The sequence below is a fragment of the Rhinatrema bivittatum genome, chromosome 9 (genome assembly GCF_901001135.1).
Source record: "Rhinatrema bivittatum chromosome 9, aRhiBiv1.1, whole genome shotgun sequence".
Taxonomy (NCBI): Eukaryota; Metazoa; Chordata; class Amphibia; order Gymnophiona; family Rhinatrematidae; genus Rhinatrema; species Rhinatrema bivittatum.
The window spans coordinates 62,117,288-62,136,765 of record NC_042623.1 but is presented as its reverse complement, the minus strand read 5'-3'; the positions used below and the strand labels follow the sequence as shown (position 1 = coordinate 62,136,765).

Sequence of the window (19,478 nt, the reverse complement as noted above, 5' to 3'; positions counted from 1 at the left end):
AATATTTAAAGGTCTCTATTTCGCTATCTAACTGAGTTAGCATGGGGATTGCTTACGGCTACGCTTCCCAAGCTACTCTGCCTACTCAGACTTACCAGAGGTACCCACTCCTCGGGGGTCTCACTCTTTTTCTTTACTTTCAGATTACAGATAGGAACCGGTACTCGCTCCTCGAGGGCCCATGTTCCTGGACACTCTGAAGATTCTCTACTGCCTGGAAGCTATCGCTGCTACAACATTTGTGAGTTACCATCACTCTCTCAGAGCTTTCCCTGGAACCAGGTACTCGCTCCTCGAGGGCCTAAACCTTTCCAGCTCCTGAGCTTCCTTGAGACCTTACGTGAGTTTTGTCATCTAGTTCTGTTCATGAACTCTGCCTACTCTACCTACTCACTTTCTACAGTTTCTCAACAGCTCAGCCATCCTGGATCGCTGTTCCAGTACCTGAGGGACTACAGCCCTGTCGGGCATATCAGCTCACTACTGCCACCTCTGGTGGTTTCAAAAACCTGTTTAATAAAAGAACTAATGTGTGTCTGTCTCCATACTCAAGCCTAGCCGGTGGTCCCTCTCGGGATATCCTCCCGGGGGCGTGGTCATCTGCCACCGGTCCAGGGATCCACCCACAACTATATCAGATTCATTACAGATTGCTACTCCTTAGCAAGACGATATCTGAGACACTACAAGATTGCTGACTCCTCCTTCTTTCGGAGCCAATAATAACATACAGAGAGTAGCAGGGAGACACCATGAAAATGTCCTGAGGAACACTGTGAAACTCCAGCGCATAGCTATCTCTTATCACTTCCACTGGTCTGACATGATTTCGACCCACCTCTGATAAAAAAAAAGAGGCGACCCCCTATCTCCTGCTCTAGGGGGTGGGTTGGCCCACCTTCATTGGGAGGCTCGGGTGGGCTAAACTACCCGAGCCTGCGCCCAGTCTGGTCTGCCTGGGACAAAAGGCCTGAGACCTACCCAAAGGTCAATTCCTGTAAAAGGCCGCTCTTCTGTAGGATCGAAAATGTTTGGATCCCCTAGTACGACCTCTCATGCTGAAATAGCGCGGCGTTTGTTTCTTAATCTCTAGCAACTGAGGACTCACCCACTTATTGGCATTTTCTCTAGCTCGCGCCCCAAACAAGAGCAAGACTTTTAAAAGGAAACTTCGTAAGGTAGACTTCAAGGTTGTATAGGCTGACCAGTTTAACTGATACCTGGCCCCTATTATCGAAGCCACCCCTCTGGTTGAAACTGTGGACCAAATCACAGGCACGCTACTGTCAAAAAGGCGGCTGCTGGTTCCATCAGTGCCCTGGAATTCACACCAAATTCATCAGCCTCCTGAGAGAGAAGTAAACAAGAGTGAGCCACCAGGGAACAACAAGAAGCTATCTGCAAATTCATTGCCATTGTTTCAAAAGCCTGCTTAAGGATGGCCTCAATTCTCCTATCCTATGCATTCTTCAAGGCTGTTCCCCCTTCTACAGGGATAGTTTTCTGCTTAGTAATGGCAAACACAAGTGCATCTACTATCGGAAAGTACAACTGCTCTCTCGCAGCTTGATCCAGGGGGTATAGGCCTTCCAAGGCTCATCCCCCTTTAAAATTAGCTTTTGGGGTGCCCCATTCAAGATAAATCAATTGTTGAATGGCCTCCATAATAGGGAAGAAACATGAAGCTTTATGCAAAAAATTCAAAATGGGATCTTTCTTTGGTTCAGACATGGATTCATCCCCCAGTACTCCCAGCATCTTCAATGTCTGGGAAATCAGAGCCAGTAACTCATCTCTATGAAAGAACTGCAACATAGTTCTATTTGGCTCCAATCCCGGAGGAATTTCCCCATTATCCAGGGAGTAAAGATCTGCATCATCATCCATGCTACCTGGGTCCCTATCAGGGAAACCTGTAGCAGCTCTAAGCATACTCTGACACTTATCCACAGCACCAGACATGCAGGATTTCGCCGCCTGCAATCCTGACCTGTTAAGATTGGCCGAGGCCTGTGCCTGATGAAAAGATTGCAGTCCTTGAAAACATTTTACCCAAGAAAAGGCAGAGGGATCTATGTCACACCAGGTGGCATCTGTCCTGTGCCCACTAAACTACCTTCCCCCACTGATGAACCAGTTAGGGGAGTTCCAAAATCAGGCGACCCCCTCTGGCAACTCTTTTCCCATTCCTGAATCAGGCTAGAAAGAACCAGGCTTAGTAAAATCAGTCGAAGGCAATTTATGTATTTTATTTATTTATTTTAATTGTTGATTTTTATATATCGACATTCGTTGGAACATCATGCCGGTTTACACTGTAACAAAATAACAAGAGAGAGAAATACAATAAACAGGGAAGGGAAGGGGGAGCAGTAATGAAAGAGGAGAGAAGACAGCAGTAGGAAGGATAGGGAAAGAGAGAAATTTGATAGGAACATTTGAAGAAAATAAAATTAACAATAGACACTATGTACAGGTGGGCTGGTAGGTACCAGACCAGTGATGGCAGTGCCAGGGAGAGGTGTGGGGGGGAAATGGTAGGGTAGGCTTAAAGGAGGGTGAGGGGAAACTAATAACAGAATTTAGGCATCATTGCTTAGGGGAGAGAAACACTATATTTTGGAGTCTTTGCTTGGAGTGAAAGAAAGGGGGAAGAAAGGAGAGGCAGAGAGGAGGAGAGGGGAAAGGGTGGGCTGTGGGGTTAGAGTGCAAGCTAAGTTTGGTCAACGTCTGGGTATGCTAAAGTAAAGAGCCAGGTTTTGAGCCTTTTTTTAAATTTAGACAGGTTAGGTTCTAGACGGAGGGCTGTGGGCAGGGTGTTCCATAGGGAAGGACCGGCAATAGAGAAAGCCCTTTCTCTGTTGAGGTGTGGGTGAGCAGCTTTTAGGGAGGGGGTGTATAGGGTACCAGCAAGGTTGGATCTAGAGGGGCGGGTAGATGATCGGAAAAGAGGTGCATTCTTGAGCCAAGTGTGATTTTGATTGTAAAATAAATTGTGGAGGATGGTGAGTGTTTTGTATTTTATGCGTGAGGTTATGGGTAACCAGTGGAGGTCTTTTAGGATAGGGGTAATGTGATCCGATTTACGTGCGTTTGTTAGGATTCTGGCCATGGCATTCTGTAAAAATTGGAGGGGCTTGATAGTGGAGAGAGGGAAGCCAAGCAATAAAGAATTGTAATAGTCCAGTTTAGTTAAAATAGTTGCCTGTAGGACTGTGCGGAGGTCTTGGGTATATAGCAGGGGTTTAAGTTTCTTTAGGATGTGCAATTTGAAGAAGCCTGTTTTTATGGTATTGTGGATGTGAGATTTGAAATTTAAATGTTGGTCAAGATAGACGCCGAGATCTCTCACATTGCAGGTGAATGTATCAGGTGGAGAGTTGGTGTTGCTTAAGGCAGGGAGCGAGCGAGCTGGGGGATTGGTGATTGTGAGGATATCCGTTTTTGTTACATTTAAAGTGAGATGTAGGTTTGAGAGGAGGGTGTTAATTGAAGTAAGGCAGGAATCCCAAAACTGTAATGTTTTGGGGAGGGATTCTTGAAGCAGGATGAGGATTTGAACGTCGTCAGCATACATGAAGAACTTTAGGCCAAGATCAGAGAGGAGATAGCAGAGGGGGAGGAGATAGATATTGAAGAGCGTGGAAGAGAGGAGGAGCCCTGCGGGATGCCCTGAGAGAGGGGAATGTGGGATGATTCGCAATTGGCTATTTTTACGGTGTAATTTCTGTTGTTGAGATAAGAAGAGAACCATTGCAGCGCAGAACCTGTGACACAGATTTCTGCTAGGCGGGTGAAGAGAATGGTATGTGAATTAACTGAGTCCACGCTCTAATTATATAGATTTAGCAGATACAAGAAGGGTGGAAAAGGGTTAAAAGGGGGAAATCTAGACGGATAATTGATTGTGGAGGAGGGTAAAATGTATGAGTATTAGAGTAGAATAGATGGGGGGGAGAGGTAAGGGAATGAATATTAGGATGAATGGGTGAATAATAGGAAAGTAATGGGGGTTTTATTATGATGTATGTAAAATGGTTGGTTTAATTGTTTATTGATGATGTAAGATGATTTAATATATGTTTTAATTTGATGTATTTGAGGTTGCTACTGCAACTCAACTTATTGTAAACTGCCTTGAAATGGATTTGAAAGTCGGTATAAAGATAAATAAATAAATAAAATAAATGATTGATGATGTCAAAGGCAGCAGATATATCAAGTAGGGCCAGTATGTATGATTGACCATGGTCTAATCCCTTGAGTATAGTGTCAGAAAGGGTAAGAAGGAGGCTTTCACTGTTACGGGCTTTACGAAAGCCAAATTGAGCCGGGTGAAGGGTGTTGTGCTCTTCAAGGAATTCGGTAAGCTGGGTATTGACTATTTTCTCCATTATTTTTGCTATGAAAGGCAAGCTAGAAATAGGGTGATAGTTAGCTGGGATACTGGGGTCGAGGTTAGGTTTTTTTTAGGAGGGGTTTGACAACTGCATGTTTAAGGGGGTCGGGTACTTTGCCATGTGAGAGGGAGCAGTTTATTATGTCAGCTAGCAGTTTTGAAATGGTGGCGGGGATGGAAAGAAGAGTCTTAGTGGGGATTATATCAGATGAATGTGTAGCGGGTTTAGCCTTTTGGAGGATTCATTCAATCTGTTTAGGAGAGGTGAGTTCAAGGGGCTCAAGGTTAGCGCTTGAGTTTTTGGGGAGGGGGTTGACTGGGGAGGGCTTACCAGGGAAACATTGAAGGACATTAGTGATTTTGTTTCTAAAAAACATGGCAAGTTCCTCGCATTTAGTGCTGGCATTTTCTTCAGTGGAGGGGGGGGGGGGAGGGGGTGGTAAGTTCAGAGACATAAGAGAAGAGAGCATTGGAGTTGAATTGGTAGTCGTGTATTTTGGCGGAATGGTAGTCTCGTTTTGCTTTTAGGGTAGATTGTCTGTATGAGTGAAGAGAAGATTTGTAGGCAGCTGCATGAGCTGGGGATGGAGTTTTTCGCCAGGCTCTTTCTTTATTTCTCAATTCATTTTTTAGTTTCTTTTTTAATTCAGTAGTGTACCAAGGTTTTTTTACTGACTTGTTGTGGGAAATTTTCTTTTTTACTATAGGGCAGACTTCATCGGCTATGGTGGCGGTGAGATTGTTCCAAGATGATAGTGCTGACACAAGTTAGAGGGAACCCCAGGCTGGGATGCCCGAATATGACAAACAGCACAGAGGGTAAGGCACTTAGCTTTCTTTGCTATAGGAACCATCAGTCTGTCAGCACACTTTAACAGATTTATTATGCACTGCAAAAACTACACACTCAAAATGTAGGTGTCCAAAAATTAGGCGCCCAATACTGTACCTCGTTGAGTGCCCAAAAACCGAGCTCCTACGAGGCTGCTCAGATGGTGCGCATAAATAAGCGCATGCATATGAACATCCAGGTGGTCGCCCCTATGCGCCCAACTAGATATCCAACCAGACACCCAACTAGATGCACAAACTGGGCACACAACTGGTCGTACAGCTGGATGCACAAGCACGAACCGACGGAACTGAGGAGGGCAGTCTTATGCGCAGGAAAAACGTGTAAAACACCGTCACAGCCTACCCAGTGGCAAATAAGAAAAGCCTGAGAGCTGCTCAACCTGCCAGGCTACTCACATCTTCTAAGCTCCCTCAGAGGCGGGGACGAAAGTCGGATCGGTGCGCTGAGCACAGAGACTGGAGGAGAGAGGAATCCCAAAAAACTCCCTTTTCTCCTTTTTTTTTTTTTTAAATTACTCTTTACCTGAGCTCAGCCCATCCAGACTGAGTACAAGGTCGGTCTCCTGCTGTGAAGGGAGAGGGCAAGGACCTTCACTGCCGCGCTTGGCTTCCTGCACTCGCTTGCCTTTCAGCGGTTTTTTTTTGTTTTAGTTTTGTTTTTACAGCTATATCCACGCCGACTGAAAAAAACAACTACCGGACCAAGGCACTCATCTGAGGGAGGAATCCAAAGATATCACCTCAGGAATTCTCAATTGAGGGAGGGACCATAAGGTATCACCACAGGAGAGCAGTGCATAATAAATCTCCTTCTTTTTTTCTCCTTTGCAAATTTTTAATCAATCCCCAGTAGGGAAATGTATGTCCATCATCTGCTGGAGATTGAGAATACTGGCGGGCTTTGCTCCATCTCCATCTTCTGGTAGAGGTGCTTAACCCACTGGTTTTGGATCCACCTATCCGCATGCTGAGAAAAATAAAGTTTTTATATCTTTACAGTATGCTGCATTTTTCTTTTGTCTCTCACCATTCTCCTATCTTATCTCTTATTCATTAGTTATTTTTTCTTTTCCAAGTTAGAAAATTTTCAAAAGTTGTGTATGTAAAAATTAGTACTTATGCTTGAAAAATAGCATATACATGAATATATGCTATTTTAGAAACCTCAACATAGGCACATAAATCAGGGTCCGTGGGTAAATTTGTGCATGGGCAACGGTTTGGATTTAATGGAACTTCAAAGGCATAGAAAGATGATCAGTGTTTTTAAAAAATGGCTGCCATATATGCCGTATGAGACTGAATGAGCCTGTTATTTATAATTCCTACCGAAATGACAGATGTTATGCGTATTGTACACATAGCCTCTTACAGCTTCTTACTTCCATTTTGTTAACAAACACAAAAATAATGCAGCAGCAAGTTAGAAAGGAGCTACCAACATGCCCCCCTGATGCAGTAATCAAAATGTGATATCACGTTGGGCACAAAGGGAAGTAATTCCTTTTGAATTTTTACATGCAAAATGAAAAATTTTCTTAAAAAAAGCAACATTTAATATACTATTCCTAACATGAAAATTCATTGTGGACAAAGGTGACATGATTATGTATGACTCGTAGCATTAAAGGCACATACAATTTTTTGGCAGCCTTGCACAGATGTTAGGATGGTCCCATTCCACAATTCTTATATTAAGTACTGTTGAGTTAGTAGTGCACAGTGCTGCATACTACAAGAAAGGAATACTGTATATCAAATTCTATAAGCAAGATTACTTTAGTTAAGTGCATTTGATTTGCCTGACTTTGTTACTGGATAACTTATTTTCACACAGGAGTGAAGGGGGGATGCTAAAGGGGTTGGCAGCTTCCCAGGCATAACTTAATTGCATGGGGCAAGAAAGGAGGGATGCCGGATGTGCTGGTAGCTTCAGCCAGCATAAAATAGAGCTGCTTAACTGTAACAGGTGTTCTCTGAAGACAGCAGGATGTCAGTTCTCACATATGCGTGACATCATCTGATGAAGCCCGGTACGTAAAACTTACCGGTATGTCAACATTTCTAGAACTTTGACTGAGCCTCTTTGAGCATGACTGAGCATGCATTATACAACATGCTCACATGCGGGTCCCTTCAGTCTTATTACAAGGAATTATAAGAAAACACTATGAAGTGGAAACCCAACTCCTTCGGAAACAGGCGGGTCTCGTGTTGTCCTTTAAGAGCACCTGTTACAGGTAAGCAACTTTGCTTTCTCCAAGGACAAACAGGATGGCAGTCCTCACACATGTTACAGGTGGTCCCGCAACATAAAAGGGGGAACAATAACTGGTGCCAAAGGGCACCAAGAATTATATTTTTGTTGGCAATAGGCCTTTTTTGTGTGTGTATGTATATATATATATATATATATATATATATATATATATATATATATATATATATATATCCTAAGAAGGGGCCCATCTGAACAAAAAAAATAAACAGGTCCTAGTGGGAACAGAGTTGGGTTCTACACCTCAAACATATTCTGAAGGACAGACTGGACAAGCCTGCTGTCACATCGGCCATCCTAGTCCAAACAGTAATGAGATGTGAATGAGTGGATGGAACTCCATGTTTTAGATTGAGACAGAATAGCCAGTCCCCTTTTTGCAAAAAAGGGATCAAGATGCCCAGGGAAATCATCTTGAAAACATGTATTAAAAAAAAAGTTTTACTTAACAATAAAATATACAGTAATACATTTCTCTGTATTACTGTATATTTTATTCTTAAGTAAACCTTTTTTGAATACATTTTTTCTCCTGATAGGAATGAGCTAATCATATTGTTTCCTGTCAATTGATTAAATCTGTCATGAACAGGTAATAAGTGCCATGGTCTTTTTATTTATATGGCTTTCTATCCTTACACTGTTTAGTCTTTTGTATGTTGACCTCTTTCCTTTTTAATTTATAAAAAGAACTTTCTCTGTGTGTTGTTTATGTATTTTGATTAAACTATGCAATGTTTTATTTTAGCCTCTGAAGCAGCCCGTGATCGGGCGAAACTCAGACTTTGAGTCGGGCACTCACTGGAATATTAGCTTTTCAATAAATAATCTTGAGGACTTTGGCTTTTCTGTTTTATATTCCTCACAGATCCTCTTTGGAACTGGTGCCTGACATCTTGTGGTGAACCCCTGAGAACCATGGAGAATTAGCTTTTTTCATCACAGGGTCACTTTGGGGTTTCTCAGCAAAAGCTGGAGCATCCATGTGCCCGGCATTATGCATCAACAGGAACAGATGCCAATGTTTCTTCAGCTTTCCTCGATGCTCGGCACAGTCTTTCCCTGAAGCTGAGGCTGAAGAAAAGGAGCCCATTCTCATTTTCGACCTGGAGGAAATAGGTGATGGCTCGCTTCCAGAGTCCCTGATGGCCATCAATGCCAACAAAGCCAATGGCCCTGGCAATGTTGATGGCTCGATGGGCATCAGAGCGGCTCTGAGGTCCCTTGATGTCGATGCTGATGGATTGGTCTTCTGGTGCCTGAAGAGTTGTTTCATCTTCTCTAGAAAGGCCCAGAGTTCTTTAGGGTTCATCTGGGTGCAACTGCGGCAATCCCGGACATCATGCGATTTCCTCAAGTAGAGGACATATCTATCTTGGGGATCTATGATAGACATGATCCTTGCACATTGAAGGCACCACTGGAATCCCATGGAAATGGCGTTTAGAAATAAAAGGGACACAAGATGAAAATCTATGGTGGTAGCTGTCAATGGCCAGCAGGCACCAAATGCACCACTAACCCTGGTGTTTGAATGCAAAAGAAAACTTAGTGAAACCACCAAAAAACCTGCTTGGGACAATACAAAGGGGAACCGAGGGATCCCATGTCAATGAGGTGTGAATCCCATTGGTGAAACTTCTGAACAAGAGACAAAAAAAAATGTGACATATTCACAAACTGTGAACCCCTGGAATCTGTAGAAAAGTAAGACTGAAGGGATACCTGTGGACGTGTAGTATAATGCATGCTTGGGCATGCTCAGAGAGGCTCAGTCAAAATTCTAGAAACTTTGGTGCAAGTTTTCCATGTTGGGTTCCACTAAATTATGTCACCCATGTGTAAGGACTACCATCCTGCTTGTCCTCGGAGAAGTTAAGAACATAAGAACATAAGAAATTGCCATAATGGTTCAGACCAAGGGTACATCAAGCCCAGCATCCTGTTTCCAACAGAGGCCAAACCAGGCCACAAGAACCTGGCAATTACCCAAACACTAAGAAGATCCCATGCTACTGATGCAATTACTAGCAGTGGCTATTCCCTAAGTAAACTTGATTAATAGCCGTTAATGGACTTCTCCTCCAAGAACTTATCCAAACCTTTTTTCAACCCAGCTACACTAACTGCACTAACCACATCCTCTGGCAACATATTCCAGAGCTTTATTGTGTGTTGAGTAAAAAAGAATTTTCTCCGATTAGTCTTAAATGTGCTACTTGCTAACTTCATGGAATGTCCCCTAGCCCCTTCTATTATTTGAAAGTGTAAATAACCCGAGTCACATCTACTCGTTCAAGACCTCTCATGATTTTAAACACCTCTATCATATCCCCCCTCAGCCGTCTCTTCTCCAAGCTGAACAGCCCTAACCTCTTCAGCCTTTCCTCATAGGGGAGCTGTTCCAACCCCTTTATCATTTTGGTTGCCCTTCTCTGTACCTTCTCCATTGCAACTATATCTTTTTTGAGATGCGGCGACCAGAATTGTACACAGTATTCAAGGTGTGGTCTCACCATGGAGCGATATAGAGGCATTATTACATTTTCCTTTTTATTAACCATTCCTTCCTAATAATTCCTAACATTCTGTTTGCTTTTTTGACTGCTGCAGCACACTGAGCCGACGATTTTAAAGTATTAACCACTATGATGTCTAGATCTTTTTCCTGGGTGGTAGCTCCTAATATGGAACCTAACCGTGTAACTACAGCAAGTGTTATTTTTCCCCTATATGCAACACCTTGCACTTGTCCACATTAAATTTCATCTGCCATTTGGATGCCCAATCTTTCAGTCGCGCAAGGTCCTCCTGTAATGTATCACAGTCCGCTTGTGATTTAACTACTCTGAATAATTTTGTATCATCCGCAAATTTAATAACCTCACTCGTTGTATTCCTTTCCAGATCATTTATATATATATTGAAAAGCACTGGTCCAAGTACAGATCCCTGAGGCACTCCACTGTTTACCCTTTTCCACTGAGAAAATTGACCATTTAATCCTACTCTCTGTTTCCTGTCTTTTAACCAGTTTGTAATCCATGAAAGGACATTGCCTCCTATCCCATGACTTTTTAGTTTTCGTATAAGCCTCTCATGAGGGACTTTGTCAAATGCCTTCTGAAAATCCAAATACACTACATCTACCGGTTCACCTTTATCCACATGTTTATTAACCCCTTCAAAAAAATGAAGCAGATTTGTTAGGCAAGACTTCCCTTGGATAAATCCATGTTGACTGAGTTCCATTAAACCATGTCTTACTATATGCTCTACGATTTTGATCTTGAGAATAGTTTCCACTATTTTTCCTGGCACTGAAGTCAGGCTCAATGGTCTATAGTTACCCGGATCGCCCCTGGAGCCTTTTTTAAATTTTGGGGTTACATTGGTCACCCTCCAGTCTTCAGGTACAATGGATGATTTTAATGAAAGGTTACAAATTGTAACTAATAGATCAGAAATTTCATTTTTGAGTTACTTCAGTACCCTAGGATGCATACCATCCGGTCCTGGTGATTTGTTACTCTTTAGTTTGTCAATCTGGCCTACTACATCTTCCAGGTTCACAGTGATTTCGTTCAGTTCGTCTGACTCATCACCCCTGAAAACCATCTCCGGAACTGGTATCTCCCCAACATCCTCATTAGTAAACACGGAAGCAAAGAATTCATTTAGTCTTTCTGCAATGGCCTTATCTTCCCTAAGAGCCCCTTTAACCCCTCGGTCATCTAATGGTCCAACCAATTCCTTCACAGGTTTCTTGCTTCGGATATATTTAAAAAAGTTTTTGTTATGAGTTTTTGCCTCTATGGCCAACTTCATTTCAAATTCTCTCTTCGCCTGTCTTATCAATGTTTTACACTTAACTTGACAATGCTTATGTTTTATCCTACTTTCTTCAGATGGATCCTTCTTCCAGTTTTTGAAGGATTTTTTTTGGCTAAAATAGCCTCTTTCACCTCACCTTTTAACCATGACGGTAATCCTTTTGCCTTCTTTCCACCTTTCTTTATGTGTGGAATACATATGAACTGTGCCTCTAGGATTGTATTTTTAAACAATATCCAAGCCTGTTGAACACTTTTAACCTCTGCAGCTGCAACTTTCAGTTTTTTTTTATTTTCCTCATTTTATCAAAGTTTCCCCTTTTGAAAGTTTAGTGTTAGAGCTGCAGATTTACTTATTGTCCCCCTTCCAGTTATTAGTTTAAATTTGATCATGTTATGATCACTGTTGCCAAGTGGCCCCACCACCGTTACCTCTCTCACCAAATCCTGCATTCCACTAAGAATTCATTCTAAAATAGCTCCCTCTCTTGTTGGTTCCTGAACCAATTGCTCCATGAAGCAGTCATTTATTATATCCAGGAACTTTATGTCTCTAGCACGTCGTGATGTTACATTTACCCAGTCAATATTGGGGTAATTGAAATCGCCCATTATTATTGCACTGCCAAATTGGTTTGCTTCCCTGATTTCTCTTAGCATTTCATCATATGTTGACCATTTTGTCCAGGTGGACAGTAATATACTCCTATCACTATATTCTTACCCAACACACGTGAGATTTTTACCCATATAGATTCTACTGAGCATTTAGTCTCTTGTATGATCTTTATCCTGTGGGACTCTATACCCTCCTGGACATAAAGTGCCACACCCCCACCAAGTTGATCCTCCCTATCATTGAGATATAATTTGTACCCTGATATAGCACTGTCCCATTGGTTATCCTCCTTCCACCAAGTTTCTGTGATGCCAATTATGTCAATCTCATCATTTGCTGCTATACACTCTAACTCTCCCATCTTACTTCTTAGACTTCTGGCATTGGCATACAGACATTTCAAAGTGTGTTTTTTGTTTGTATTAACAACCTGCTTTTCAGTTGTTTGAGATAATTCAGAAATCATTAGCTTCGGTGATTTTTTACATATAGGCATATGGACTATGTTTGCTTTTAATGGAACCTCTCTGTTGGGATGCCCTAACGTTCCTGTTTCATTAGTATCCTTCAAGGATACATTTCTCCGAACCATGAACTGTTGAGTGACTGTCGGCTTTCCCCCTTGTTGTAGTTTAAAATCTGCTCTATCTCCTTTTTAAAGTTAGTGCCAGCAGCTTGGTTCCACTCTGGTTAAGGTGGAGCCCATCCTTTCGGAAAAGTCTCCCCTTTCCCCAAAAGTTTCCCCAATTCCTTATAAAGCTGAATCACTCTTCCCTGTACCATCGTCTCATCCACGCATTGAAACTCTGGAGCTCTGCCTGCCTCTGGGGCCCTGCATGTGGAACAGGAAGCATTTTGGAGAATGCCACTCTGGAGGTTCTGGATTTCAGCTTCCTATCTAAAATCCTAAATTTGGCTTCCAGAACCTCTCTCCAACATTTTCCTATGTCGTTGGTGCCCACATGTACCATGACAACCGGCTCCTCCCCAGCACTGTCTATAATCCTATCTAGGTTACGTGTGAGGTCTGCCATCTTCGCACCAGGCAGGCAAGTTACCAGGCAGTCCTCACGTCCACCAGCCACCCTATCTACATTTCTAATAATCGAATCACCAACTATGATGGCCGGCCTAACGCTTCCTTCCTGGGCAGCAACCCTGGGAGGCTTGTCCTCAGTGCGAGAGGACAATACATCACCTGGAGAGCAGGTCCTTGCTACAGGATCTCTTCCTGCTACACCAGGGTGATGTTCTCCTACTGGGAGACCTTTCTGATCCAAGGCAGCACTGGGTCTGCCAGACTGTTTTTGGGACTTGGCTACCATGTCCCTGAAGGTCTCATCAATGTACCTCTCTGTCTCCCTCAGCTCCTCCAAGTCTGCTACTCTAGCCTCCAGAGATCGGATTCATTCCCTGAGAGCCAGGAGCTCTTTGCACTGAGTGCATACATGCAATCTCTCACCGGTGGGTAAAAAATCATACATGTGACACTCAATGCAAAAGACTGGAAAGCCCCCCTCTTGCTGCTGGACTGCTGCCTTCATCTTAGTTTTATTCCTAGTTAAGTTTAGGATACTAAGGTCGTTGGAATGAGAGTACTTTAAATTTACAGATGAATTTACTAATTAATCAGCTAGTGTCCTACAAGGGGATGATTAAACTTTCAATAAGGGCTGGTACAATAGTATGATTTAGATAAGACCCTGATTGATTTTTAATGAAAAATTTCATGGGATTAGAAAGGGAAGAATGCTAGAGGGCTGCTGGCTTACCTTGGCACAACTTTCACACAGGAGACTGGGGGGATGTTGGAGGCTTCCTCTGGTATAGCTTAGTTTCATAGAGTTAGAAACGGGTGGATGCTGGAGGTGTTGGTGGTTTCCTCTGGCATAACTTATTTTCACATGGGATAAATGAGCAGGATGCTAGAGGTGCTGGCAGCTTTTCCTGGCTAATTATTTCACTATGAGAGAGAAGAGGATGGCCAGATTTAGGATTGTTCTGGCACTGCTTAGATCTGGCCACCCAAGTTAAGTGCCTTGAGGTGAAAATCAACGTTAAGTGCTTAACATTCTCCCCCTGCCCTATCTCCCATCTACTTTTGAAACATCTAAACTTAGTTATCACGTGAAATTAGGATCGTAAATTTAGGTGGTTAGAGCAGGAAATTTTCCATTGGCCAGATGTAGGTGCCCAACTCTCAAAGTTATGCGCCTTGATCTTTTGAATATCTGGTTCACAGTCTCTCTCACAGTCACATGCATTATCCACAAAACTGCACATCTTTCTCTTACTCGGATATCAAGGGAAGGAGCTTCTTCCATATCACAAAGATACCCTATCCCCTACAAATGATTCCAGTACTATAGGGCTGGATATCAGACATATGTGCAGGGGTCAAAGTAACTTTCTCAAACCTGAAGTTTTTCAGGGGTTTGGACATTTGTGTATATCTCTAATGTTAATGAACTTAAAAGCCTGATTAATCAACAATGGGATAGACAGAATCAAGCATTTCTCATGTTTTTGTAGTTTTTCTTTTTATAAACAAATACAAGTAATTTTACATTTGGATTAATCAAACGTTTACTATTAACATGAAAGCTAGCTTCAACAAAGGCTTACACACTTACCTTGCAACATGATTTATTACAGGAGCAAAATTTGTTGGACCATAAAGCTGTACAGTTTTTAGACTTCTATAATAGGCTTCCATCACACCATCAATTCCATTACAGTAAGGGTTCTGTGGGTTTCCATTCTGAAACAAATGGAAAGATAATAGCAATGGAAAGAGATGAATGAAAATAATATATGTTTTGAGAAGGGGATGACAATTAAATGATAGATGTTATGAAATATGTTGTCATATTCAGTCCTTCAAATTCTTGCATTGACTGAACATTCCAAGACTAATTCATTTTAATAGAAGGTCTCTTTAGTAATAGAAAAGGCCTGCAATTGGATAATTTCATTATCTCTGTCTACAGAATGATATTTTTTAAATTAAAAGAATCATCAGGTAGGCCATGTTGCCAAAAAGTGAACTGATGCACATATTAGTATCTATGTTAAAAGGTGTTTTAAAATTATCATTAAAATGTTTGTTATTGTAGCTAAAACCAAAAAAATTAATTTTAGCATTTTTATACTAAAAGAAATCTGTAGCATTCAGTCCTTCTGAAATGTTGTGAATGCCCTACCTAAAATCCAGACTTTTGGCTCAGTTTTTAGGGATAAATTTGCAAAATGTGTAAAACTGGAAGTTACATGTGTAAGTATTATTTTGCAAAAGCCTGAAGTACACATGTGCTAGCAGTGCTGCGTGCAAAAAAGGGGTGGTTCAGGGGCATCCCAGGAAGTGATTTGGAAATTTGCGCACAAGCTGCTATTCTGTAAGCAATATACATGCATACAATACTGAACCTGACCGAATGCTTTTATACCTGCTAATTAAGTCATGGAAGTAAAATTGCACTTGTTTTTTGTCTACAGTTTTTGGCTGGAAGGTCTGGGTTACGTGGAGGGAGGTCAGGGTGAACTGCTGGAGGATATGAATGAACTGCTGAAAGTGCTGGGAAAATGGTGATTCCAAGTACACACACAAGTAAGTACTTTCATAAGTGGAGTACATGCATATTTCAAAGAATAGCTGCCTGTGGCTAAATATGCACACATATTACAGTTATTATGTGTGTAAAATATATCCATGAACTTTTATAAAATGGATACAGAAAGTATGTGGTTTTCTGTATTGCAAATATGCACACATACTGAAACTACACACATATCTTTGAGGCAGATACATGGGATTTTATAAATTATGAAGCTCCCACCACACAGTTCATAAAATACTGCTGTACCTTATGGGGTAGATTTTAAAAAAGGGCGCCTTCGCGTACTTTTGTTGGCGCATCAGGCGCAAACAAAAGTATGCTGGATTTTAGTAGATACGCACGTAGCCGCGCGTATCTGCTAAAATCCTGGATCGGCGCGCGCAAGGCTGCCGATTTCGTGTAGCCGGCGCGCGCTGAGCCGCGCAGCCTACCTCCGTTCCCTCCGAGGCCGCTCCGAAATCGGAGCGGCCTTGGAGGGAATTCGCTTTCGCCCTCCCCTCACCTTCCCCTCCCTTCCTCTACCTAACCCACCCCCCTGGCCCTGTCTAAACCCCCCCCCTACCTTTGTCGGGGGATTTACGCCTCCCGAAGGGAGAAGTAAATCGTCGCGCGCCAGCGGGCCACTAGCGCGCCGAGATGCGACCCGGGGGGCGGTTCCGGAGGGCGCGGCCACGCCCCCGGACCGCCCCGGGCCGAAACCACGCCCCCGGGCCCGCCCCCGACACGCCGCGTCCCGCCCCGAAAATGCAGCGCCGATCGGTCCCGCCCCCGACACGCCCCCTCGAAAAACCCTGGGACTTACGCGAGTCCCGGGGCTCTGCGCGCGCCGGCAGGCCTATGTAAAATAGGCGCACCGGCGCGCAAGGCCCTGCTCGCGTAAATCCGCCCGGATTTACGCGAGCAGGGCTCTTAAAATCCGCCCCTATGTGCATATGTGCTGACGTGTATAGACTATTGAAAATTACCTTCTTATAAGTGAATTTGCAAAAATTTGGGCACATAAAGAATTAGCAGATATGCATGTAAGTAGCTTCTAATCACATATTCCATATTTTGTAAAAGTTGCAAACACTCATATTTTCACTTTCTCGCGCACATTTACACATGTAAAAAAGAGGTGATGGTCTGGGGCATTCTGGGGCAGGGCCAATATTTATGCGCATAAGTTGCTATATTAAAAGACATTTACATGTGTACATATGCCAACTTATGTATTTTTACACCTACTAAGTATCTGGTAAAAGTGATATTAAAATGTGTTTATTGTGAGGTACTGACCAAGTGGACTGAGGGGAGTTCAGATTGAAGAATCAGGAAGATCTCAATGACCTGGAGAAGGACAAGATGAACTAGTGGACTAATTGGTAAACTGGTTAATTTCCTTGACATGTGCATGTTTTCAAATTGTCTGACTTGCACACATAAATTGGGTCTGATGCAAGTAAGTCCTTGTTTATTTTCATACGTAAAATATGCATGCATAAATTTTTAAAATAGAAAAGTGAATGCGTTCAAGGCATTGTAATATGTGGTTTTAATGCACTGCATGTCTTCACGTGTATGTATACCTACACATGTATGTTGCGGGGTAAAAATATGCATATTTTATAATTTGTACTAAATGACTAATTAAGGGAGCCTTTTTGCATAGATATCAACTCACACAAAATATCAATGAAAGTTTTTTATTAATGAGACCACACCATAAAATCTATCTAGACAAAAAAATCCTGTCTAGCACACACATACTTCTCATTCATACCAACACCCCATAAAAACATTAACACATTTGATGTAAACACTACTTAATAACCAGTGCAAAAACAGCTTTTAAATACCTATATATAATGTTTTTCAACAATAAACATGTTCCTCCTCACAATAATTTAATTAAACATATATATCTGACTGCTTCATGGGCCACTGAAAAATTTTTTTATTAACTCAGAAGCGTTTTCCTTTTTAATCCTCTTCAACATCCAGTGACCAAGATATTTAGCACAGTCCATTGAACTCCTTTAGGACTATTCCAACAAGCGATCCTTGTTTCACCCGTCTGTGGCGGGCTTCCTCAGGGACAGTTCACGCCAAATCCCTCACTCAATAGTCACACTCATATGTAGACAGTCAACTCACTGCCTAGCTCTTCTACTTGGTGGTAACTCAATTTTTCCCACATATTCTTTTAAATAACATCAAACGTCGATTCAAACAAAGAACTCTTTTCAAACCGTATTTTCCAGTTGTGTTCAAACCAGGAACTGACGTCACTTCCCACAGGCAATGTGGGAAGTGACGTCTATCTAGACAAAAAAATCCTGTCTAGCACACACAGGCAATGTGTGTGCCAGACAGGATTTTTTTGTCTAGATAGATTTTATGGTGTGGTCTCATTAATAAAAAACTTTCATTAATATATTGTGTGAGTTGATATCTATGCAAAAAGGCTCCTTTAATTAGTCATTTAGTACAGATAGAGGGAAACTATATTACTTAGTTTTTTCCCCTAGTGCATTGTACCGTTGTGGTTACCAGATATTTTATAATTTGTGCATATGTGATACCCATAGGTTATAAAATAGCATAGTAAAACTACATGCAGCCATATCAGCGACTATATGTTGTCATGCGTAGTTGTTTGAAAGTTATCCTCCCTGGGAGTAACTTTTTCACTTTAAGTGGTTAGGGAGGGTAGTTTTCAAAGACATTTCTGTGGGTAAAAAAGTGTTTTACTGGGAGAAATGGCCTTTTACAAAATTGCCCACCTAATATGCCTGTTCATGCATAAGCTTACCCAGACCGAGTAGAAGTATTACTGGGATTAGAGTTGGGAAGGGGTTTGGATATACAACTATTCGTTTGGATTTTTACCAAAAATTTTCAGCACACATAATAGGTGTAATTGTGCATCCGGGCCATGTCCGCTCCGCAGCCGGCCCTGCTCACCTTTCTCACCCATCCACGAGCTCCGGCCTCTCCTCCTCCGCAGCCAGTTTGCGGCGTACCTAGCTCCCCCGCTCAGTCTCCTGTCCAGGCCTCATGGCAGGGCTCAGCATCCTCCATGGCGTCGGCCCCGCCCCTAGGCACGCGCGGGGACCGCCCAGCCTCTTAAAGGGCCAAGGGCAGATCCCAGCTCTGCGGCGTGCCCTGATTGACAGCAGGATTTAAGGAAGTGGTCAGTCACCATTTCCTTGCCTTGGCAATCGGGTCGTACACTCTGGTGTTCTCTAGTTTGCCTGTTCCAGTGTCTCCTGTTCCAGTGTCTCCTGTTCCTTCGTCTCTCCATCCTGGTAGTACCCTTCAGATTGATCTCACGGTACTGACCTTTGCTTGCTCTTGACCTCGTCTGACTGCTGCCTGGATCCGACCTCTGCCTGTTCACTGACCATGCCTGACCGCTGCCTGGAACTGACCTCTGCATGTCCACTGACCTCGTCAGACCGCTGCCTGGAACTGACCTCTTCCTGACCACTCCTGAATTAACTACAGGTACTGACCCCTGCTTTGACTGACCATTCTAGACTGTTACTCTGGCCTCGATCCTTGCTATCCACTCGGTCACTCTCTTTTGGCCTCCTGCGACCTTTGGACATTCTTGCTTGGACACCGACCACGCACTCTTGTTCGTGGGGGGCACTCTCCTGCACTTCCTCTCTAGGAGACCCTATGAGGCCCACCTAAGACCAAGCAGCCCGGGTAACTAAGGGCTCAACCTGAGGGAATCCCGGGTTGCTATTGGCAAAGCTCCAGCTAGCCTCTGTCTCCTCCTGTACTCTGCCTCCTGTTGGCAGGCGCTTTCCGGGTCCGACAGGAAGGCCATATCAATCCTGCACCAGGCCAAGGGTCCACCTACAGCGCAACAGGTTGCCAAGGCCAT

The 19,478-nt window shown here is 42.9% G+C and overlaps 1 protein-coding gene across 3 annotated transcripts in view; it reads right to left on the bottom strand.

Moving 5' to 3' along the window:
• Positions 1 to 19,478, bottom strand: part of CPNE8 (copine 8) — a 587,797-nt gene that overhangs the window by 98,407 nt on the left and 469,912 nt on the right. For all 3 annotated transcript variants that reach the window (XM_029615275.1, XM_029615273.1, XM_029615272.1), the window contains exon 16: positions 14,618 to 14,745. In XM_029615275.1, coding sequence (XP_029471135.1) covers positions 14,618 to 14,745 — 128 coding nt within the window. The remainder of the gene's footprint in view (positions 1 to 14,617; positions 14,746 to 19,478) is intronic.